The sequence below is a fragment of the Camelus dromedarius genome, chromosome 23 (genome assembly GCF_036321535.1).
Source record: "Camelus dromedarius isolate mCamDro1 chromosome 23, mCamDro1.pat, whole genome shotgun sequence".
NCBI classification, from domain to species: Eukaryota; Metazoa; Chordata; class Mammalia; order Artiodactyla; family Camelidae; genus Camelus; species Camelus dromedarius.
In genome coordinates, this window is record NC_087458.1 from 5,613,878 (window position 1) to 5,638,672 (window position 24,795).

At 49.5% G+C, this 24,795-nt stretch overlaps 1 protein-coding gene across 1 annotated transcript; it reads right to left on the reverse strand.

Annotated features, from left to right (window-relative positions):
* Positions 1-14,586: 14,586 nt before the first annotated feature.
* Positions 14,587-24,411, reverse strand: LOC105089703 (peptidoglycan recognition protein 3). The gene is made up of 7 exons (XM_031436270.2): positions 24,231-24,411; positions 23,155-23,356; positions 21,034-21,152; positions 19,942-20,094; positions 18,466-18,664; positions 15,824-15,942; positions 14,587-15,219 (listed from the first exon to the last, which is right to left on the reverse strand). The coding sequence occupies exons 1-7, from the start codon at positions 24,409-24,411 to the stop codon at positions 15,041-15,043; spliced, it is 1,152 nt and encodes a 383-aa protein (XP_031292130.1). The 3' UTR covers positions 14,587-15,040.
* Between the last annotated feature and the right edge of the window lie 384 nt (positions 24,412-24,795).

Below are 24,795 nucleotides of genomic sequence, written 5' to 3' on the forward strand. Positions count from 1 at the left end.
CAGTCTCTCATTGGCTGAGCTCTTGCCAAGCTAGAGGAAGTCTTTCTTTCCGCACCCCCACCCCCACCCCTGTTAGGCTCAGCTGCTGTTGTAGGACATGAGAGCTCCCATTCTGGTCTCATGACTCTATTTTAATTGAGGTTTCTGTTCATTAATTCTCACTGGCAGATGAGCTGAGGTGCATTCTATGAAAAACACAGAGTTAGATTTTATCTAAGTACCTCCAGCTCTGACAATTCTAAGATTTGACCATCACAGGGCAGGGATGTTGTCTGCTTTAGCGTTTTTGCATCTTGGTGTTAAGGTGGTGAGACACAGCAAAAAGCATTCTGAATGTGGTGTGAGAGAATTGACATGGCACCTAATTCCCCTAAATTTTGTGATTTCAATCATAAAATGCATATAATCACTCTTAGGTAGAGGAAAATGTGAAACTGAAATGAGATAATGTAGCTACAAGTACCCAGCCCACTGTGGATGCTCAAAAAAATTGTAGTTTATCAAAAGAGTTTGAAAGAATGTTTTGACTTTCATTGTGAACTATCCCTTCCTTTAATCCCAACTCTTCAGCTTCTCATGGAAAGCCATCCAGTCTGCCACCTGCTTGCCCCATCTCCCATTATTCCCACTCACATTCTTCGTGCCTATCATGTCCAGTGCTGCCCATCCCATGAAACTTGATGTTTTCTTTGATGGCTTCATATGAGCCCTTCTCATCCTGCACCTAGTTACTTCCTGTTCCTTATAGGATGCCGTTCCCGATCCCCCGCCCCTCACCGCTGTTACCTTAGGACCCCACAGACCTCTGTGGTAGCACTGACCAAGCTGCATTGTTTGCCCACTGGGATGTTTGTTTTATTCACCAGCTACATTTTAAAATTGTGGTGTCATTTAGAATAAGGGGGCCTAGATCCCTGACTGACAGGACAGAGTCCACACTGACCCATATCGGACTTGCTATGAGTGAGAAGTCAATGTTTGCTGTTTTAAGCCACTGCACCTTGGAGGACCGTGACAGCTAGCAAAGCCTATCTTGACTAATTAATTCAAGAGCATAGAGGAAAATGTCCAAACACAGATGGGGGAACGATTAAAATTTGTACGAAGAACAAGGGGAATTAACGTCTAACACAAATTCTAAGGGGTGAGTTTTCCAACACCACCAAGCAATTCTCTGACACCAGCTGGGTGCTTTGACAATTCAACTCAATTCTGACACTATCTATCTGGAAGTAGTGTCAGATCCCACAGGTTAAGGGCTCAGTCCTGTAAGACTGTACCACCACCACCACTTGAGATGCCAATTACAAGTTCAGGTTGTCACCTGTGCTGTAGATCAAAGGTTCCAACAAACTCCTCCTTGGGTTCAATTAATTTGCTAGCACAGCTCACGGAACTCAGAGAAACATTTTACTTGCTAGGATTACCAGTTTATTATTTTAAAAAAAGATATAACTCAGAACAGCCAGATGGGAGACATGCCCTGGGCAAGGTACCGGGAAAGGGTGCGGAGCTTCCATGCTCTCTCCAGGAGTGCCACTCTCCTGAATCCCCACGTGTTCACCAACCCAGAGGCTCTCCAAACTCGGTCCTTTGGGGTTTTATGGCTACTTCATTACATTAGCATGATTGATTAAAATCATTGGCCACTGATGACTGAACACAATCTACAGCCCCTCTCCCCTCTCTAGATATGGGGTGGCACTGAAAGTCACAACCTTCCAATAATCACATGGCTGGCTCCACTGGCAACCAGCCTCCATCCTTAGGTGCTTTCCAAAAATCCCATAACTAACATAACAAAAAAGGTTTTGTAGTTATCATCAGAGGAAATTCCAAGGTTTTTAGAAGCTGTGCCAGAATCAGGGATGAAGACTAAATATATTTCTTATAAATCACAATGTCACAGGATACAGCTTCACACTAACTGGCGTCTGAACAGCTATGGGCTGAATTGTGTGCCCCCCGCCATCAAATTCATATACTGAAGCCCTAACTCCCAGTGTGATGGTATTTGGAGATGGGGTCTTTGGGGATGATTAGGTTTAGATGAGGTCAAGAGGATGGAGCCCTCACGATGGGCTTAGCGCCCTTGTGAGAAGAGATGTGCTCGCTCTCTCTCTCTCCTTCCCTACCAAGTGAGGACATAGCAAGAAGGCAGCTGTCTGAAAGCCAGGAAGAGAGCTCTCACCAGAACCTGACCTTGCTGGCACCCTGATCTCAGAACTGTGAGAAAATAAGTATCTGTTGGTGAAGCCAGTCCATGGTATTTTGTTATGGCAGCCCAAGTTGACTGAGACATGGAATTTGTGACTACTTAGTAGATAACTAGCATATATTTGATAAATGAATATATAAAAGCCTCTCCTAAATTCTGCAGCCTTACCCAGGAGACGAAGTACCAAACACTTCCCTTCAAAGCCGTTCCCTCTGCTGCTGAAGAAAGCATTTGGAAGTGGTGAGTTCCTTGTCACTAGGAATTTCAAACAGGGTCAGTTCTTTGGTGGACTGGGCAGTTAAATAGGAGGTAGAATTAAGTACGTGAAAGTGTTTTATAAATATATAATGTTACATATATAAATGTTTACATATTTGTAAAATTGTCAGATCTACAAAAAAAGTCAGTGTGATGTTCCAGAAAGAGCCCAAGATGTGCAGTAAAATAACTGGATTTGGGGACCCAGGGTTTATAAGGCTGTGTGACTTTGGACGGATCACTCTACCTATCAGAGCCTCTGTAAAATGGGGACAATAAAGTCCACCTTACACAGCCACTGTGGAGTTCACAGTTCCAAATCCCTATCTAGATGGAAAGAGGTCATTGTTGCCATTTTATGTTCTCAATCTACCTAAGTGTCCCTGACTCAAGGTTCCAGTATTTCTGTATCCCACACGTGGTGAACAGGACAGACTCGCCTGCCCCCTGCTGGTGAACATCGGCACCACACATTATCTCTGTGGTGCCCGCAAGGTTGGTTTCCTTCCCATTGCCGCAAGCATGTGTCTCATTCCGCCTCGGGGCTGTAAAGGTAGCCCTGTGGGTAATCAGTATTTTCTGACAAGGGCTCACTGGGCTGAGTCATAGTTCCCACGAAAGAGAGGTACAGTGTCTCATTAGACTAGAGGACAGCGCACTGGCTTTGAAGTCAGACAGGCTTGAGTTTGTAGACCCCACTCTGTGCCCTTACCAGCTGGACCACCTTGGGCTCTTCACTGACACTTACTGAGAACCATTTGATTGTCCCCTTTCTGAAGTCACTAGATCTTTTAAGAAAATACCAAAATATTAAGAGAAAGAAAAATGTGTTAGCTGAGATCAATGAACAATTTCATATTACTAAAAATTATTATTGCAGAAAACAGAATAAATTTCCCACAGCAACCATCTTATAGGTACAGATGAAGAAACTGAGGCTCGGAGAGATTAGTTAATCTAGCCAAAGGCTCCAAGGTTATTTTTATTTCTATTGTTGCTGCTGCTAATTTTAACTGTGATCATCATCTTAAACTCAAGGAAAAACCCATTACTGTAGAGGAGGAATGGGTAGGTGCCGGATGGAGAGCAAAGGGAGAACCAGGAGGTCATTTCCCGTGGAAGAAGGCAATTCTGCTTCCGGCAACCCCCAGGAGAGATGCTGGGGCCCTTGCTGGGGTCTAACTCAGCCAGAGTCCCCACCTTCTAAGTATTAGCCAAGCAATTTTAACCTGAGGGATCCCTGAGCCCTTATCCATGAAAACATTCAGCTCCCACTTTCCTACTCACTCACATAAGCTATTAAGCAACTATGACATTCAGGAGCCCAACTAGACACTGAAGATACAAAAATGAAAGGCACACATTCCCAGCCCTCTCAGAGCTCAAGTTCCAGTGCGGAGACAACCAGGTAGACCAACAATACCATTAATGCAGTAACCGCGCCACAAATGCTTATTGGTCCCTTAGGAGTTGGGAGTACATCTCAAAATATGACCGAGTATCAGCCTCTCCAAGTTCACAACCTCACAGGTGATACAGAGAAACAAGCCAAAATCCCAACACAACACAAAAAGCAGGAGCTCCCAGGATCCCAAATTAGGGCGTCTCTGTCTTGAAGGATTGAGGCAGGATAAACAGAAGATGTGATGTTTGGGCTGGGTTTTTGAACCATTCAGTTATCAGGCAGAGGAGCAAGGGAAGGAACACCCACGGAGATGGGACAGCACATTCAAAGGCACTGACCTGAGAATGGGTCTGGCGCGGTCAGGGAACGGGTGTGCTGGCTGAGTCAGGAGAGAACCAAGGAAACGAGGAAGGGAGTGGATGCACACAAGCAGGGCTGAGCGTGGAGAGTGAGAGGCTCATGGTGCCAGAACAAGAAGTTTCGGTTTTATTCTCTGGGCAAAAGGAACCAGCAAGGGCCTGACAGGTCAGACGTGCTTTTTGTTCATCTGTTTTCTTTTGTTTTTTTTAAGCAAGGTTACATCAGCAGCAGGATGAGAAATAAATAGTCAATAATATGACTAATGAAGCACTTGGGTGAGAAATGATGACATTAACTCAGGCCTTGGCATGGGCGAGGGAGAAAGGGATGAGAGTCAGGAGACATTTCTGAGCTCAAAACCGTAAGACTTGCAGCTAACTGCTTATTAGTAATAGCTCATATTTATTAAGGCTTATTACGCTCTTGGTCAATACAAAGCACTGCGTCTACACTATATCATTCAGTCCTCACAAGAGCTTTATAAGTTGTGCACTTGTGTATCCCATTTTGCAGATCTGGAAACAGAGGCTTAGATTTGGCCCCACCTCTGTCCATCTCCAAAGTAACAATACTGCCTCCCTCATTGGATGTGGATGAAGAAGAGGAGGAAAGAATGACATGGAGTTTTCCAGCTTGGAAAAGACTCTTGGGGAGAGGGGTGCCTTCACTGCTGGACATGTGAGCCCTGGGACGGTCATCGCACTGCCCATGTGGATCTGGAGCCCAGAGATGGAGCTTGTCTGGAGCCATAGAATTAAGCACTCTTGAAAGATGAGAGGTTAGACTTATGACAACGGATAGGATAATCTGTGGAAGAGCAGAGGAAAAAGGGGAGAGGGACAAGGACAGGGCTCTGGGGAACGTCAATATTCCAAACAGCTGGAGGAAAAGAGGAGGGTGATAAGAGGCAGCCAGTGAGGCAAGAGGAAAAGCAGAAGAAGCATGTCCCCTCACTGTGTTCCTGTCGGTTTGGGTTTTCTCTGCCAAGGAAAGCTGGGAATAGTCTGCAAACCTGGATTTCAGAATACAGCCCCAACTATCAATCAAATGAACATAAAAACTCGGGTGACCTGTCTGTCCCTTGATGGTTCTCTGCTACCCACAAGATAAAATTTCAATGAAAACATTGAAATTATACCAGTCTAGGGCTGATCTCTCAAAAACGCCACCTTTTACATTCTGCCTTGCATAAGAGCTTTGATTTCTGTACTTAGGACAGACCCTTGCAAGTGACAAAAAAGTCGCCCCAGTGCCACACACTGAGTCACTGGTGTAGGACGCTGTCAACATGTGTTTCAAAGTCCACAGGTTATACTTGCATATTCACCCCTTTAGAATGAGAGACACAGGTATACAGAAGAATACAGATCAGGAAGGAATAAAACTGCCTGTGTTCACAAATGGCAGGGTTGTCCATGTAGAAAATCCCAAAGAATTGAAAGAAGAAAAAAAAAAAACTTCCTGAAACTAATAAGCATAGCAAAGTCACAGGACACAAGGCTAATATACAAATACACAAAAGCTCATTGCTTTCCTATACACCAGAAATGAGTAATTGGAATTTGAAACTTGAAATAATAGAATTTACAATAGCACCAAAACCAAGAAAATATTTAGGTATAAATCAAACTACACATGTTTAGAATGTATATGTAGAAAACACAAAACTTCGATGAAATAAATCAAAAGAGATCTAAATAAATGGAGAGAGATTCTGTGTTCATAGATTGAAAGCCTCAATATTGTTAAGATGTCAATTCTTTCCAATTTGATCTATGGATTTAATATAATACCAACCAATATTCTGGCAAGCTATTTTGGAAATATTGCCAAACTAATTCTAAGGTATATACATAAAGGCAAAAGACCCAGAAGAGCCAACACAATAGTGAAGGAGATGAACAAAATTGGAAGACTTAACACTACCTAACTTCAAGACTGGTTATAAAGCTACAGTAATCAAGACTGTGTGGTATTGGCAAGAGAATAGACACATGGAGCAATAGAACAGAACAAAGAACCCAGAAATAGACCCACACAGATATAGTCAACTTATCTTTAACAAAGGAATGAAGGCAATTCAATGAATAAAAGATAGCCTTTTAAGAAATTGTGCTGGAACCATTGGACAGTCTATATGGAAAAAAATTAACCTAGATACAGACTTAACACCTTTTACAAAAATAACTCAAAATGGATCTTAGACCTAGAAGTAAAATGCAAAACTAGAAAGCTTCTAGAAGAAAACAGGAGAAAAATCTATGTGGCCTTGGATTTGGCAATGAGTTTTTAGATACAACATCAAAAGCACAATTCATGAAAGATAAATTGACAAATTGGACTGCATTAAAATTAAAAATGTCTACTCTGTGAATGACAACGATAAGAGAATGAAAAGACAAGCCACAGACTGGGAGAAAATATCTGCAAAACATCTCTCCAGTAAAGGACCTATATCCACAATATGCAAAGAGCTCTTAAAACTCAACAAGAAAACAAACAATCCAATTTTAAGTGGACAAATATATGAACAGCCATCTCACCAAAAAAGATATACAAATGGCAAATAAACATAAAAAAGGGAATTGAAAGCCAAAACATTAATAAGATACCACTACACACCTACTGGAATGCCTAGAATCCAAAAAACTGAGCTGGGGGGGATGTGGAGTAACAGGAACTTTCACTCATTGCTGACTGCTTCGGGAACACAAAATGGAATAGCTCTTTTGGAAGATAGTTTGGCAGTTGCCTACAAGGCTCAACACAGTCTTACCACATTATCTAGCAACCATTTGTCTAGGGATCTATCCAACTGATCTGAAAACTTATTCTATGTAAAACTTGCATGCAAATATTTATAGCAGCTTTATTCATAATCACCAAAAACTGGAAGCAACCAAGATGTCCTTCAATAGGGGAAGAGATAAACAAACTGTGGTACATCTATACAATGGACTATATTCAGCAATTTTTTAAAAATGAGCTATCAAGCCAGGAAAAGACATGGGTGACCCTTAAATACATATCAGTAAGGGAGAGAAGCCAGTCCGAAAGGGCTACAGACTGTTTGCTTCCAATTATATGACTTCCTGTTAGAGGCAAAACTATGGAGACAGTAAAAAGATCAGTGGTTGCCAGGAGATCAGGGTCAATCAGGTCAAAGAGAACTACAAAGGGTTTTTTCAGGGAAGTGAGACTACTCTGAATGATACTGCAGTTGTGAAACACGAGTGTGCATTTGTCAAAGCCCACTGAGCACCAAGAATGATCGCAAATCCTTGCAAGTCTTTTTTCCAGTCATTTAGGAGGCAGGAGCAATTCCAAGATAGAGCACAGGATATATTTTTTTTAATCTAACTGTATTACCAGTGTATGAAATTGAATGGAATGTATGTTGGAGGTGCAGGGGGAGGCCAGTGAGGCTGGAGTGCGGAGAGAGAGGGGAGAAACAGCAGGAGATGTGGTCAGAGGCAATATGACGAGGCAGACTGCGTAGGACTTTTTAAGCCATAGTAAGGACGTTGGCTCTTACTTTGAGGGACGCAGAAAGCCATCAGAGGATTTTGAGTAGAGGGGAGAGATGATCTGACTTGGATTTTACCAGGTTCTCTCTGGCTCCTGTGTCGAGAACAGACTTAAGGGCTGGGGGAGAACAAAATGTGTACATACATAAACAGAAAAGAATCAAGGACACCAGTCAGGAAGCCACTGCAACTCTTCAACGATGGAAGACGGTTGTTGAAACCAGAGTGGTAGCCAGGGAAGTACTGAGTATGGCTGAATACTGAATATATTTTGAAGGTAGAGCCAGCCGGAAGACAGAAATGAGAGAACGAAAGGAGTGAGCGATGGTCCCAAGGTTTTTACCTGAACAGCTGGAAGAATGGCATCCAATTACTGAGCCGGGGACGACTGCAGTGGAGCAGTTTCAGAAGAAAGACCAGGAGCCCAGCTTTGGACATTACAGGTTTACATGCCTACTAAATATACAAGTGGAGACAAGCACAGAGTTAGAATTTGAACCAGGTGTTAAAGAAAGATGTTTTGGCTATAAATATAAATTAGGGAAGTAAAGGTGATGAGTTAAAAAGAGGGATCCCAAAAGAGCATGAACAGGAGGAAATGAAGGGAAGAAGCAGAGAGTTGGACTTAAACAGAGGAGGGAACTCATCACCTTCTGAGGCTGATGTGAAGAATGAAAAAAGTATAAAGAACTACATTTGGGAATGCGGTGGCAGGGACATTTGCAAGGTCACAGGAAGCTGAGAGAGGGTCTGTGGCATGGGCCTCAACTTAATCTGCTGAGAGTAAGAGGGCTGGGACCGAAGCCCGGGGAAGGAGTGAAATGTGGGAACATTTGCGAGGGCAGTGGGAGCAGGAGCTGACCAGGAGCAAGAAGGAGATTCATCCCAAGGCAGGGCTGGGAGCCCATCTGGGAGACGGGGCGGGCTCCTCTCCGACCTCCCAGTCTCAGGACAGGCTGCCTTGCCACTCTGCTTCCTGGTGTGCCAAGAGCAGTTTTATGGCCAGAAATACCGGGACTCCAACCCTTGACTCACCCCTGCAGCCATTGCCCCGGCACGTTTGCATCTCCAGCCATTCCCGCTTCCTCCCTGCACCTGCACCAGCTGGGCACCCTGCCTCCTCACCCAGCAGGTCCAGGCAGTCAGCCCTGGCAAAGAGGCGCCCTCTCCACACCCACCAGGGATTGCCCAGCCCCCAGCCCGGGCCAGGCAGCCAGCTCACCTGCGCCACCTAGTGGCCCAACCAGGGTGGGACTCCAGCTCCCTTATCCTGCTCTTCCCTCGCCCACCTTCCACCTCAAGACCTGCGGAGTCAGAGGCCTTACTCAGACCTTTAAACTGAGCCCAGGTCTTAGATCTGAAAAATGCCCAGGTCACTGGATTCAATCCCATTGTTTCAGACAAGATACTGAGGACATTTCATTCATTCACAAATATGTATCAGGCTACCATTTTGTGCTGGTGTAGCTGACAGCATCAACAGGAGCTAAGGGTACACGGGGGAGGTCAAGTGAGGAAGACAGGTATAGAATAAATAACAACAGAATTAAAATACAGCTCCAAATCATGCAGTGCCAGGAAGGGGCAGTTTCTGAGTAAGTGTAGAGCTGGTGGGCAGCGGGCACGGGGACTGGTCCTTTCTGAAGACATGACATTTAGACTGGGAACTGACAGATAAATAAAAATTGACCAGGCAAAGAAATGGAGGGGACCCTGAGGTCCACAGCCCACAGCCACCTCATGTCGTTTCCCTGGCAGCTCTCCTCCCTTGCCTCGTCCCGCCCGTCTCCGCATGAAGACCTCCCTAAGGGAAGCAATATTGGGCGGCTTGTAGCTAATGGGTTACTTTCTCCTGGAAAGTGGTCGATTTCGGGGAAACTGCAAGGCAATGGTATTGCAGGGAAGTGGGCACTCAGTCTAGGATGGTGGCCATGTCTCCCCAGTTACTCATCTGTGAAATGGGGATCACAGCATCTCTTCTCAGGTTTAGTGACGTTTGTAGGAGCGCCTGGCGCTCATTGTCCAATACATGTGGGTGTTTGGGGGATGGTAATGAAGGATTTGAATTAAAGTGCTGAAGATGAAGATGTGAGCGATGGCTCACAGATGAGGATAAAAATCAAAATTCAAAAAGATTTCAACAGATTTTAACTATGAGGAAACACTATTAACATGACACTGAATCAAGACACACTGGAGTCCTGCACTGAGGTTGAAAAACAGGCCTGGTGAGGGCGCGGTGGGGTGAGAGGTGAGTTAATAGCCGTTGTGATGGGAAGACTCAGCGGGCCAGTGGGGCTGACAATGTAACCAAAAGGCAATGCAATCTTGGACTGCATTGCTATTATTACTATTAATACTATTATTATTATTATTACAACATGAATTCAGATCTATACCACTTACAGAGGTTTTACACGTATCACCTGATTAATTGAAAGATATTGTTGGATCAAGGGAAATAACTGCTCCAGTGAACTCTGAGTCAAGGGACCCCTGGGTATCTCATCCACTTCCGGTCACCAGTTGTGAAAGTTGTGTGAGCAACCAGGAGGACATCCTGATGTGTGGACAAAGGGACAGAAGTTCAGCTCAGCACTGCCATGCATGAGCTACATGAACTTCAGAAAGTCACAATCTCCCCAAACCAAGCCTCAGTTTCCTCAGCTGTCAAAAAGAAATGACAGCTCCTGTCCAGAGCTGTCTGGAGAATTAAATGAAACCACGAACATCCTATGCCCAGCAGAGTCTGCACAGAAAAGGGACCGCTGCCTGGCACTAGGCACTCAGCCCTCTCTGTTAGCCCCTTGCAGGTGTCTGCTCCGGGGGTCTGCTGTAATCCGGTTTGATCCCAGGGCAGCTTCCATCTGCACACTCTTCGTACCACCACCTCCACGCGATGCACCGGTGGGGGCTTGGCGGGGACAGAGGAGACAAATCGGCTGCTCTTGCCACCTGCTCTAAGGCAAGTCAACAGCCACAGCCCCTGTCCCCCAGACCTTGGGATTCCACGTGTCTGGACGTTTACTGAGCACCTGCTAGGCACCGGGAGCAGGGACAGACATGAATGGGTGCACACGGTCCCCACTCTCAGGGTGCTTGTCATCTAGTGGGAAAGACAGAGAACAAAATGTGTACATACACAAACAGAAACACATAAATAAATAATGACAAATGAACAGACTGCCAAAGGAGACCAGAAGAGGAGAGTACTAATTGGGGGGCCTCAAGAGATAGACTCTTAGAAGGGACAGGAGAGCTGAGGGCTGGAGGATGAGTGAGATGCGCCCCTGCTCACCTTCCCTTGCAGGCAGCTGTGTCAGTCTTGGGTGCGAGGCCACCCTGAGAGGGAGCCCCCAGCTCCCCACCGTGGGGAGGCACTTCTTGCTGCCCGCTGCAGAAAGTCCCCAGAGGTACCGGCCACACCTCCCAGGAGCTCCCACCCCCGCCCACCACTCCTCCCAGCTAACAACACCTTCCTCGTCCACAGTCAGCACTTCTAATTAAGGTCCTGGTCCTCAGTCAGCTGGCCCCAGCTGAACCTGCTGGACCAGAAACACACCTGCCTGCTTGGGTGCGCTCTAAGCTTCTGGAAAATCTGTGCCTTCCCCAGAGCCACCCCACCCTTGACCTTCTGCCCCCTCCTCCCCCTCCCGGCAGCCCTGGGGCAGGGTGGGGCTTGGCTGGGGGCCTACTGGCCTGGTGGGAGTCTACCCCAGTTCTTCCACGCGGTCACAGCCTAGACGTTGGTGAGAGCAGAAGAGAAAGGGCCGAGGCAGGGAGAGACACAGAAGCAGGAGGGCCGACAGAGAGAAAGGGAGAAGCAATGAGAGGTAGAGAGGGAGGCAGCGAGAGAAAGAACGAAAAGGAGATAGAGAGCCACGAAGAGGACAGGGGGAGTCGGAGACACTAGAGAAAGACACAACAGTGTGGGAAGAGAGACCCAAAAGAGGCCAAAGAAACAGAGGAAGGGCCAGAGAGCACAGGGAGAGGCGGGGAAGGAACCTGGGTGAGAGAGCGTCTCCCGATGGGCCAGCTGGGAGGGAGCAGCCTCGGGGACCCCCCCAGTGAGAAGGTCACAGAAACCCCCAAGGGATGGGGGACACTGCTGCCGGAGAATCTCTTCCCCCAAATCTCACACGGATGAGGAGGCCACCAGAGTCAGGGGGCGATGGGTGGCCAGGAATCAAGTTGGAATTAACCTGAGGACTCTGACAGGCTGCAGCAGCGGGGGCGGTTTCAGGCAGCATAAAGACACTGGGAGTTTCTGCTCTAACGAAGGTCCCAAGCAGCCAGGGGAGGAGCGGCCGCCCTCCCAGGTGGGAACGCTGCCTCTGCTCACCCTGCCCCACCTGGGCGTGGCTCATCCCCTTCCATCCCACAGACTTGCCCCTGGCCCCTCAGTGCACCAGGCCCTGGGAATACAGGGACCAGGGAGGTGTGGGCACAGTCTCGGGAGGGAGAAGGGAGGGGGGACGTGAGGAGCCACCAAGAGGCCCAGGCAAAGTCCCCCGGCACCTGGGGGAGGGAAATGTCATCTCTGGTCTGGAGAGGAAGGAAGCCTCTGGAAGAGAGAGCCTTGGTAAGTCTGGAAACATGGTGCAAGTCGGGGAGTCAAGAGGACGTGGGGACAGAGGGCGGAGGCCCCAAGATGGGCAGCCCAGGAGGCGAGCATGTAAGTTGCTCACTGGGCTCGTCCATGGGGGAGGTTGGAGTGATGGCCGAAAGCCCTCGATGGCACGCTAGGCTGTTTTACTTTACTCTGATGGAAAGGAGGGGTCATAAAGTGACTTCGACCAGAGGGGTGCTAGGAACAGTGCCGTGCTCAGAACCTGAGGGTTCCTTTTATTCAACTCACTGGGGGAGCTTGAGCAGCTCATCTGCCCTCTTTGGGTTCAGTTTTCTGGAAAATAGGCTTGAACCAGATTAGTATTCTATTCTAGAATTGAAGAGAAGTCTGTGTGACGTCTTTTTTTTTTTCCGGCTTACAGTTGTAGAAAACAGTGGACAAGATGAGGTTGGAGGCCCTCCAGCCCTGACAGCCCAGGGCCGCGGGGGAGCTGTGTCCCTCCTTCACCAAGGGCCCCTTCACACGTGCCCGCCCTGGGGGGCACCCGGCTCCTCCCTGCTCTCAGCAGCCTGCGCCAAACTCCCAGGGCAGCTGAGGCCGTTACCCGGGACGGTGCATCCTCCTGCCGGGGTCAAACAGGAGCGATGAATCGCAACAATCGCAGCAGCACGGCAAATCCCGAGACCCCCCACTCACTCGCACAGGGTCACCTTACATGCCACCCGTGAGGAAGACTCTGACACGTTAATTCCCTTAATCCTCGTGACTACCCTCTGAGGGGAGGGCATTAGTACGAACCCCACTTTGACGGGTTAAAGGGGGCCTGGGAAGAATTCCTCTGTATGACGGACTCAGAAGAGGCAACTGCGTGGAATGGGCTGCCTCAGGATTTACCTTGAAAACGCGTTTGCCAGCTGAGGGCTCTGATTTCACTTAGATTGTGTCTTTAAGACCAAAAAAGTAAATAATTTTGAGAAGACCATAATCCAGGCCCTGCAATAACACTGATCTGAGGAGGCCTTGATGAGTGCAGATGGAGATGGGGGTCCACAGCCCCACAAAGCCTGCCTGGAGCGGGGTTGGCAGGGGACGTGGGGTGTGGGGAGGAGGCCAATGAGACCCTGAGGCCCAAGAATGTGCTTCAAATCATAGGCAGGCACGAGACCATCGCTCATCACCTCACATTCACCACTGTGGCTACTCCCTGCACGAAGGGCTGGTAAACTCACCCTCGATGTTGTAACAGAAGGGGGAACACAGGCGGCGAGCTGGGGAAGGGTCCTCAGGGGAATCTGTGGCCAGCCCTCACCGAGGAAGGACTGGGTTGGCCAGAGCGCCTGGTCTGGTCAAGTGACTCCCAGCCCAGGGGGTCTCCTCCTGGGGCCGCCTCCCTCCTCCCCACCCCCACCCTGGGCTGTGTACACTGGCAAGGGGCCCTGAGTCCCCACCCACCCGGGCCTACTTGGCTCTCTAGAAAGTCACCCCATCCCCTGCTTACGTGCCCAGGTGGCCTGAGGACAGAGTGAACCCAGTGAGATCAGAGGGACGGTCTTTGAAAAGCACAAAGAGCTATAAAAATGTGAGGCTGTTAGAACCTGTCTTGCTCCAAGAGATGTGAAACACTTTGAAAGTCAAGACACAGTGTGAATACCAAAGGTATATGGGGGGAAAAGTCCACATTTCTGGCTCCTTCCCTTTTTCCCTCCCCGTCTTCCTCCTCCTCTCGTTTCCAGATCAGGAGGAACAAGAGCCCGCTCACATGCTGCTGGTGAACAGCTGCACGTCCCCTCCCCCAGCGAAAGGACAGGGCTTCCCTCTGGGCAGGAGGAGCCCAAGCAGGCGGGGCAGCAGAGCCCCCGGGCTCGGGGTCCACACTCAGCCCGATGTCCAGTAGGCCAGGCCAGGCCAGGCCAGGCCAGGGAGCAGCACCGAGAGGCTTGTGTGCACACAGCCCCTGCCCTCAGGGAGCTCTGGGAGGGTGGGGACATGGGGCCCTAGAGACAGAGCAACATTGCAGAGGAGCCACCAACGCCAGCTCGGAGCCTGGCACTGGGAGGGAAGGGGACAGGGAGAATGCTGAGGGGATAAGGGGCCGCCCAGCAAGGCTTCCCCTAAGGTGGGGGTGGCTAGCAAATTGGAAAGGAGAGCAGGGGCTTGGTCCAGTCGTCCATTTATTCACCCATTTCTCCAACAAACATCTGTAGCACCTACTGGACTCCAGACATGGCTGAAGAACTGAGGACACAGACATGAACGAATCCGGACAGCCTCACAAGCCAGTGGGGAGAACAGACACCTCTGTAAACAATGACCACCCTGAAATCAGGGCTGCATCCAAATACGGACAAGTCAGCGTGTGAGCAGAGGGGGGCCAGGACACTGACCTGGGTCACCCGTGAGGCTGGGGGCTGCTGAGCGAGAGTCTCACAGGGCCACCCTGTTGTCTCACCTGGCTGAGGAGGGGGTGCCCAGGGGAGAGGAAGATGAGGAGGGGGAAGGCTGGGCCAGCCGCAGAGGGCTGGGAATGCCCCGCTACAGGGCCTGGAGGACTCTGGAGGATGCTGGCAGGAGAGGATCATCCTAACCCGAGACAGAGGGACAGGGTGGGGCTGGCAGGGAGGGGACACAGGTGTGGGGCCAGGATGGAGGGTGAGGATGGAGGAGGCCCAGCAGCCAGGGTCTGAGAAGGAGCAGGGGCTCCCTCAGTGTCTGAAATGAGGCCAAGTCTTAATGATGTTGTACAGAGCCCGGCCAGGAGACAGAACGTTGACCACGTCACTGTGCCCCACCAGCAGGTAGTTGGGAACCAGGTGCCCCTTGACCACGGAACACCGGATCAGGTTCTGGGCTGCCTCCAGGGCGGCGGCATTCGGTGGCTTTTCTGCAAAACAGATTTAGCCCATCAGTCATTAGGGTCTCAAGGTCACTTGCTTTGGGATAGAAAAAGACTGCTATCCAGACTCCTTCTGTCCCCCCCCCCCACCACCACCACCAAAACCAACAAATTCACATAAATTTCGGCAGCCAGGCACAGAGGGAAAACAAGGTCATCGTGTTCCCCGATTCCTCCTTGCAGTGCTTCTTCCAGAAAGTTCAAAACCGCTCTGGAAGAAAACTGCAGCTCAACCCACCTCTTCTCAGCAGTAACAGAAGGTGCTCCCCAGCCCTGTTGCCATGGTTACCGAGGAAGAAGCTACATTTGCCAACAGAGCCATAAAAGCAACAAAGTTTACAAAAGATTTTTTCTCTCTTGCTCTACGCTTGCCCTGGGTATGGTTATAAGGAGAGATGGGGCTGGAATGGGTACGGGTGGATTTGGGGAAACTGTTCTGCCTGAGAGGGACTCCTGGGGGGTGACCTGCCACCTGTATCGAGTCCCACTGACACTGGCAGGCACCACAGTGCATCTTGTCCCCGCTGCTTCCCAGAAGCTTCACAGAATACTTCACCGCCCAGAGTCCCTCTGCCCCACATTCACCCCTTACCTACGAAGTTGCCTATGAAGGCAATTCCTAGGCCAATATCATTGTAGCCGTAAGTGTGAGAGCCTTGGATATGCCAGCCAACTCCTTCATACACACTGCCGTCCTGACCCACCAGGAAGCTAGGATCGGGCAAAGGAAAATGGAGAAAGTTACTCTGGGAAGGAGAATTGGCTTCATTCACTCCTTTAATCATCAATTCATCCTTACATCCATTTATTATTATTGTTGTTGTTATTATTAATACCATTATCTTATGTGCCAATGTGAACAGAGACAGAAAAACAATAGCAAAAAAACAACCACAGTCCCTGAACCCAAGAAACGAAGACAGACAGTGACAAGCAATGATAACAGTCAACCCCCTGCAACGTGGCAACACTAGCACAATGAAAACCTCGGTTCTCTCTGGCCTGTTGGCTACTCTCTTCTTGACATGCTGTCTTCCTGGGGCTCCCACAAGCCCACAGCATCCTGCTGTCCCTCCACTCTGCCCCCTCCCTTGGGTCCCTCTGTCTTCCCACCTCCTTTTCTTTAAAGCGGTGCTCCTCGCCTGGGACTCTGGCCTCGCCCCCTCTCTCTCACTCAACATATCCTTTCTGGACAATCAACCAGTCCTAGAACTTCAGTTACTATCTATAAAAGCCAACATGCCCAAACAAACCCACCTTCTTCTGCAGTTTCCTGGGCCAGAAAGTTGGGCATCGTCCTGAATGCCTCCCTCCCCCTCTCCCAGCCCCATCCAGACATCAGTTACAGCTTGTCAGTTGTATCTCCTAGTTCAAATTCCTCCGCTCCTCTCTTTGCCGACAGCTACCACGCTGCTCCAGGTCTCTGCCACCTGCTGTCTGGATCACTGCAAAAGCTCCCTGCTCAGAGTTTTACCTCCTTTCAATTCATCCTTAAAATAGCACCCGGAGGGGAGAATCCAAGATGGTGGAGGAGCAGGACACCAGCTCACCCTCTCCCACGAAGACACCAAAAGTCACAACTGTAGACGGATCAATTTGCACAGAACACCTACTGAACTCTGGCAGAATATCTCTTACTTCCAAATACAAAACAGCACCCGGAGTGGTCTTGCTAAAACACAATTCCTTTCATAGGGCATGACCTTCCAGCTGCCTCTCATATAGAGTCAATCTGTCAGGACCAGTTCCAAAGCCCCTCGTGATGTGGCTCCTGTCGGCCTCTCCAGCCTTACTTCTCACCATTCCCCTCTTTGGAATCTATTTTTAGGTATGAGTTAAGCTTCTTTTATATGTGCTCTGTGCAGACTCCAGGCCCCGTGTGTACGTTACCCAGAACACTCCTCATCCTTCTTTGCCGGGCTTACCTCCACACCTTAACCCAGCTAGGATGCCTCTCCCTCCAGAAGCCCTGCCCTGTCACCATTCAGTCCCCTCAATTCTTATTAGAGTCCGTCCCAGGCATGTCCTGTTCCTCACCCGTCACAGGGCCCAGCACTCTGAATTATCATTACTAGCTCACCATCCCCGCTCTCTACTCCACAAGGGAAAGAACCACATCCATATTGCCAAGCACCAAGCACATAGCAGACACCCAATAAATACTGGTTAAAAGGTTAGAAAATAGTGAGTAAGTGGGTGCTGTGTCCACACTGACTACAGTCAGCACCGGAGTAAGGGATGCTGTGCTCAGAGGCTGGAGGGGGAGCGGGGCACCGTAGCAGGCTTCCAAAGTCAAGGAACAGGAATCCAGCAAGTCCCCCAAGGCTGAATGGAAGAGGAAAACTAACATTCCCTCAGCTTCTGGCATTTTCCATTTGGAGTTCCCACATTACAGTCAATTCTCTATTATCTGTGCTTAATAACCATAGCGAGACTGTGGGAACTTGCAAAATTTTTAGCAATAGTTTCCTCTTGTTTGCAAAGGCTGCTTTTAAAATGGGAGTTAAGAGGAGAAAGGCAGCCAGCCCAGAACAAGACATATGCAAAAGCAAATCCATCTGAGACTGCGTAGAATCTGTTGTGATTGACGTCACAGATGAAGTACTGAAAGTTAATCATACTCTAACCCTAAAATCCCTGCTATGAAAATTCCAAGACATCTTCCAAGTAGCTTCTGCTATTCTACTAGCTTAATATGTTTCTTTATTATAGACCTGACATTAAAGGAACCAAACGAGAACACTTTTATTTCACTCTATATCTTCAAATAGATAAGGCATTGTTGTCTCTGCTGTAGTAGAGGAGGCAAAAGAGGTCCAGAGAGGTTCAAAGTTCCTGTGTCTACAAAATGGAGTGAACAATACCAGAGGATTGCAGGATTCCAACATTAGAGAGAGCAGGTTTGGTGGTTAGAAGGGACTGCATTTACAAGGTACAACCATTCGATGGCCTTCCATAAGGGTCTCACAGTCTTGCTTTATCGCTATTGTTTTAATGGCTTCTTTCCAGAGTCTTCCCAAACACTCATAGAGGACATGCCCAGGGGATATATCCAACCCTCAGCTATGCCCTGAAGGATGCGCAGTTCGGAGTCTTGTGCAAATAAAACTATGATGTCTCATGTAAAGCACCTGGCACAAAGGAAGGGCTCAGTGAATACTGGCTCCCTCCCTGAGCCTCCCTTCCTACAGCTCCGAAGAAAAGGAGGGTCAAGTTTCCACTGATCCCGCTTACTGGTATCCAATGTCGCAGAAGTTCATCACGTCTATGTGGTAGGACTGTATGTCCCGGACATGGATCTGGCAGTCCATGGATACGTTGCAGGTCGCCCCCGCGGTGTGGATGATGATCACATATTTGGCTGGGAGGCTCATTGTAGGGCAGTGTGTCTGTCTGGCTTTCCAAGCGGACCGGGTGACGATGTTGGGGCAATCTGTGATGAGGTGAAAAACCAAGGAGATGGGAAGTCGCCTGGGCTCATTGGTAGACCAGCTCACAAGGGCAAGCTGGTTACTCCTCCATCTCCCCAACCCCTGGCAGCCACTGGCACATATAACATGTGGGACTCTGTGGGATTCTGAGGTCGGACAGGGATTGCCTGGGTCAGGTGGCTGGAGCTAAGAGGCAGAGGCAAAAATCTACAGTCTGATAACAACTATGGAAACCAGCGTATGAGCATGAGGGAAAGGACTGTTGATCGTACAGAGGGATGGCCATTTTGTTCAAGAGACAAAGTACACCTACATGCTTGAATATGCATTGCAAATACATGCAGGTGTGTGGACTTACGGAACAGGGCCAATATGCAGACATCAGCTGGCTCGTGAGCTGATCTCATCAATGTGGAGATCATTTGAAATCTCTAAAGAACTCTACAAATGTTAAAAAATCTATCATGATTGAACATAGCACCTGTCTAAAAGCACGAAATACTTGAATCAGAGATTTACAAATTTAAAAAGCTTAATGAAAAATACCCTTGAGTCCAAGAAAAGGTCCACTCTGCCAGAGAGAGTTAAATGGCTGGAAGTACTTGTGACTGTCCTGGTTTTGGGTTGATGCTTGTTCATTCCAAAACAGTGCCTGATTGTTATTACCCAGCTTCTTGGAATATTTACATTCATGTCAGTGTAATCTGAACTCAGGTTTTTCTCAGTGCTATGGTCATGCTGAAGGTTGGCTGGTTTTTGCATTTAGAAAGAGGAGTGTGGTGTGTGTGTGAGAGAGAGCAAGACAGAGATCATGTGCATGTCTGTGTGTGTATTCATGTAGTGTACACAAATATGTACATGTGTTTACCCCCCCCCCCCCCATTTCCATGCTTCATTTTCCTCCACGGCCTTCATGCCATCTGACATCATACATATTTTACTCATTGATTTCTTCATTTTCTATCTTCCTCCCCTGAAGTGTGCAGTTTTGTTCACAGCTGTATTCTCAGTACCTAGAAGACTGCCTGGTATTCAGTAAATATTTGCTGATTGAGTGAAAATATGTGTATATATATTTTTATGTCAAGAATGGTTTCATAGCCAATTTGCTCTCATGGAAAGGAGAGGAGGCCAGGAAGGTGCCCTCTCAGAATGTTCCGGATCTCAGCATGAGATGCTCTTGTTCCAAGAAGCCAGTGAATTCCCCTAGAAAAAAGCATCCCCTAACATGGCTGGGTGGTAACTGGGAGGAGGGTGAGGCAGGACTGAGGGGCTTTACCTTTTCTGGGCATCACTGGCTGTTGAGGGACCAGGCAGCTCTCTTCTTTCAAGAGAAGTGGCTGAATATACCTGGGTGACAGGTGACCCTTCTTTATGGCATAGAAGACCAGGTCCTCTGCAGCTGATAAGGCAGCAGGGCTGGGACTGCTACCTGAGAAAGGATGACACGGAATACAGAACCGTCAGCAGGAAACGCCAACCTGGTCTAGATCTGGAGGGAGGATAAGATGACCACCGAAGCCTAAAGAACTGATGGATGAGAAGAGAGGAAACTGGGCCAGTAGCCAGGACAGAGGGCCCAGGGCAAGAAAGGAGTTGCACACAGCTCTTAGAAGCGAAGTTGGTAACTTCTTCCAAGTGCCAAACTAAACTTTACTTATCCACTCCATCTCCAAGTGGAAGGCCCCAAGGGCAGTAAAAGCTACACGCAGAGACCAAGTCAGGTCTGCCCTAGCATGGTGAGAAAGGTGACAGCATTTACCTAGCAGCTCCCACAATCAGACATGTGGCAAACGCTCTTTACGTCCATTAACTCGTGGAATTTTCACGGAAAACCTCTGCGTTTATAAATACTATTACTAGCCCCCAGTTGGCAGATGAGGATCCTGGCAGGTGACACTTACTTATCTATTAGCTCTCAACTCCATTCCTGCTCTGAGCTCGCTGTCTTGCAGGGGGCTGGAAACCTGCAAACTACATTTCCCAGACTTCCTTGCCTGCTGGCCTCCCCTTTGGGTTCTACCAACGGGAGACACTGGAGGAAGACAGAAGCCGTGTTCCTCTGTCTCTGCCAGTCCCAGCTTCAATGTCAACCTCAGACTCCAGAAGAGACGGCAACCACCGTGAGCTCAAGCAGTGTCAGTGGTGGCCTCGGCAATCTCACAGGAGCGCAGACCAGAGGAGAGAGCGGACGGAAAGCATGCTGTGCCCCAGAATCCAAGGGAGAAATAGAGCTTCCAGGGAGGGGCAGATATCGGAGAGGACAATGTGACGGAGGCTGAAAAGACTTGAGGGCCGAGACTAGGGAACGAAGGAAGAGAGTGCAGACAACCCCCTGGCTGGGGAGCCAGGGTGTGGGGGTGTCCAGTACCTATCTCATTGCCAAAGAAGGCGAGGCCCAGGGAGATGTTGTTGTAGCCCTGGGTGTGCATGCCTTGGACATTCCAGCCGACACCTTCATACACCCTGCCGTCGTTCCCAACCAGGAAGCTGCCGGGCAAGGAAACACGGGTTTAATGGCAAACCCCTGTAACAGGAAACCTCGCACCCATCCTCAGTGGGGAGAAGTGTTCTAGAGGCTCATAAATGCTCTGCTTCAATGACACAACAGTGGGAGGGAGGTGGACAATGCATTTTAGACTTCCAAGAGATGCGGGAATATACTGTAACTTTGCTGTGACTTAGCCTACCTGCGTTTCCCAGAAACTCACTTGAAAAACATTCACTTGGTTCAAAGTGGATTTCAAATGTGTGACTCTTAAGAACCTGAGAACATTAGTTCAACAGTTTTCAAGGGCATGAGAATTCATCACGTTATTAAATTAGAGGACCAAGTACTTGAACCTGGAACACAATCAGCCAGAATTCAGGAACTCCTTTATGTTGATTTTTTCCTTCAGTTTCTCTGTAGGAATTCCTAAGCTCTTCTTTATCATGGAAATTTGTTTAGGATGTTCCTTTTCTCAATTTATTCTTTAAAACAAACGTATCTATTCTCTTGTTCTCCGTCTTCCTTTCTTTCCCCCTCTTTATAACTTTCTCATCCTCCACTTTCCAGTCAGTGTTCAAAATTGTTTCCACAACTCTTGCCGTATTCAGCTTTTAATAGACCATGAATTTCCACAGCAAACTGAGCACAGGAAGAACATTTCCCTTAAGGTGTCAAAGACCCTCAGTGGAGCCAGGCCGACCTCCCACCCTGCGCTGACCTCGGCCTGAGGACCCGGCAGGGGCCTCAGCATGTCCCCGGCTTTCAACAGGCTGCTCTGTCCCCCTGCAGCCCTTGGTCAGTCCTACGTGACTAGTCCCTATGGCTGCAGCAGCTGCACGGTGCAAACCGGAGAGTGTCAAACTGCCGCTGCAGAAACATGACTTCAAGATGCCATGGCTGAAGTCGGCTACACAGCAGTGACAATGGCGGGGGGGGGGGGCACTAGTGGTGGGGACAGCAGCTGAGTTGTAGTGAACACAGCATCCACAGAGGATGGGCGGGAAGACGCCCCCACCCTAGTCCCCAGGGACTCTTATTTGCAGCTAAAAATAAATAAATAAGAAGACACAGGTTATCTCTTCCAAAGTGGATAATTCAGAAAGTGTTCCTCGGGTGAGGGTGTAGCTCAAGTGGTAGAGCGCATGCTTAGCATGCAGGAAGTCCTGGGTTCAATCCCCAGTCCCTCCTCTAAAAATAAATAAACAAACAAGTCTAATTACCTCCCTTCCCCTTCCCTCCAATAAAAACTTTAAAAAAAGAAAGCATTTATGTTTGTCTTTAGAATTCAGAGGGAAGCACCATTCCCACTCTCTCTTTCTCTTCTACAAATGCATGTGTATCCTCATCTACAGAGGGAAAAGGGGAGGTGCCGGGCCTCCACTCCACTGATAACCCTCAGAGTGGGCACTCAAAACACAGCAGAAGCACCTCCCTGCCTCACACTTGCTTTAACCCGGGCCCTCCCCCCGCATCCCCAGTGGGACTCCTCCTGTGGGAGCCCAGTCTCACTGTGCGAAGGCCCTTCAAGGTACCCAGTGGAGACCCCGCTCAGGGTAAAAGCCCTGTCGGTGTGGGGGGTGAGACAGGGCAGGACCAGCAGGCAGTCTGGGAACAGCTCTGGGCCCAGGCCTATCGCTGTGTGACTTTGAGCACTAACTTCCTCGTTCTCACCTGGGAAACGGGTGGCAGTATTTCTCCTGCCCATCCGTCAGAATGGCTGGGGAAGCCTCTTGAGTAACGCTTGAAAAGACCTTTGTAAACTGCACTGTTCTTCCAGCTCCGGGAGCCCCCAGCAGCCCCAACCACATCTGAATAAATGGCTCCGAGCCACCCTCCTCTTGACCCCTGGGGGGGTTTTGGATTGTGTTTGTATTAACATTTTTTTCTTCATTAGAAAAGCAAAATGGACAGGAAATTAAGGAAAACAGAGGATGGGAAGTGAGAGGCCCCCTCCGAGGGGTAATATGGATGTGGGCTGCAGAGTCCCCACCAGCCTCTTACTTGTAAGCCACATCACACCAGCCTTTGGTGTAGACGGAGTGGGACTGAAGGCCCTGCAGCTTCTGGCCACACGAGTTCGGCCCCTGGCACTCCATCCCTGCCATCTGGTCCGTGATGACGTAGGCCACAGGCAGGGTCAGCCGTGCTTTGCAGGTCAGGGATCTCGCCCCCCACTCCTCACGGGAGACAATGGTGGGCGCACCTGCAGCGGTGGGGGAAGGATGGCGGGGTGGCACTCCCTCCACAGGCTGTCCACGCCGCCCTGAGTCCTCTGCGGTGGGAGAGGCCCTGGGAGGAGGCCTTCACCACCACAGCCTCCACTCCGCATCTCCCCATCCCACTTGGGCTAAAACAAATCCCCTTGCAGACCCTGAATTCAGCCTAGGAAACCAAGTTGCCTTGTTCTCCAAACACTTCCTCCTTGGACTTTCCTGGAGCCCATTTCCCATCCTCACCTCCTCTCTGGCCTGCTTCATGCGCCCACCTTCAGAAAGCAGCCCCAGCAACACCCCACGCCCCACCCCAGGGCTCTGAGCTGACTTCTCCAGGAGCATCTCAGCATGGATGCCCTGGGACGCATGGTCCTCACTGGCATTTGCCCCTGTGTCTGACTGTCTTCCATCAGCCGTGCCTTGAGAACACGGCTCTGAGAAAGCTCTTCCACCCTCCTCAAACCCGGGGCTCCCTGGCCAGAGCCCACAGGAAGTCCCATGAACATCAGGTCTCCCTCTTTCAGATGAAGTCTCACCGTGAGCAGGGCTGAGAGCCCCACCCAGGACCAGCACCCCAAGGGTTCCCTCACTGTCCTCACCTGGGCGCTCCCGGGAGCTCTCTGAGGAATGCAGTGTCTGCACCCCGCTACTGAGAGCCAAGGACAGGGCCCTCATCTTTTCTCCTTGGGTTTTTGCTCCTTCCTGGAACCCACCTCTGCCTAAGGACTCAGGACAGCCCGTGGGAGTAGCTGGCAGACGCCCCTCTTGGGGTTCCGCCCCACCCACCCAGCCCAGCCATAATGATGTCCTGGGAAACATGTCTGGCCCGCTAAGAAGCCCCAGGCGACCCCCAAACCACCTCACCGTTGTGACTCTTGCGAATGAGCTGTGAGATGCCAACAACCAGGTCCCAAAGGCCCTCTGACAGCCCTCTGGCTTGGGCTTCATTCCAGGACAACCGTGGGGACCCCCCTACGGAGGAACACTGCACTCGGTGTGGGGCCCCGGGCAGCGCCCGGACCAGCTCAGAAGCGTGGCTCAACATCCCCACCCTACAGTTCAAGGCCTCTCGGCTCCCCCAAGTCACCTGACTTCCTTTGGGGAACAGCGCAGAGGAGAACCACGGATGTGTCTGGCCTCAGCCTGTCTCTGCCTCTCACATCAGCCCCAGGGAGGCCTTCCCCCTTCCCACCCTCGCCAGGCCTCCCTCCCTACCCCATTTCAGGCTCAACGCACTCTCTCCTGCCTCCTCACCTGAGCGGCTCTGCCTTTCCCAGTTCACCTCAGCCTTATTAATAGATCAGACTGTCAGGTACCAAGGTGCTCACCGTCATGTTAACATGCACACATATATTAAGCACCTATTGGTCCAGACAAGGTTCTTGAAATACAGAAAATTGCAGATTGTGGTGCCTGCCCTCCCTTTTAG

Excerpts from the sequence above, each read along its gene's own strand:
- LOC105089703 (XM_031436270.2), bottom strand. The coding sequence starts at position 24,411 with ATGTTGAGCCACGCTTCTGAGCTGGTCCGGGCGCTGCCCGGGGCCCCA. Across the intron at positions 23,357-24,230 it reads CATTCGCAAGAGTCACAACG|GTGCGCCCACCATTGTCTCC; the intron begins GTGAGGTGGTTT and ends CCACCGCTGCAG. Across the intron at positions 18,665-19,941 it reads GCCAGTGATGCCCAGAAAAG|ATTGCCCCAACATCGTCACC; the intron begins GTAAAGCCCCTC and ends ACCTCATCACAG.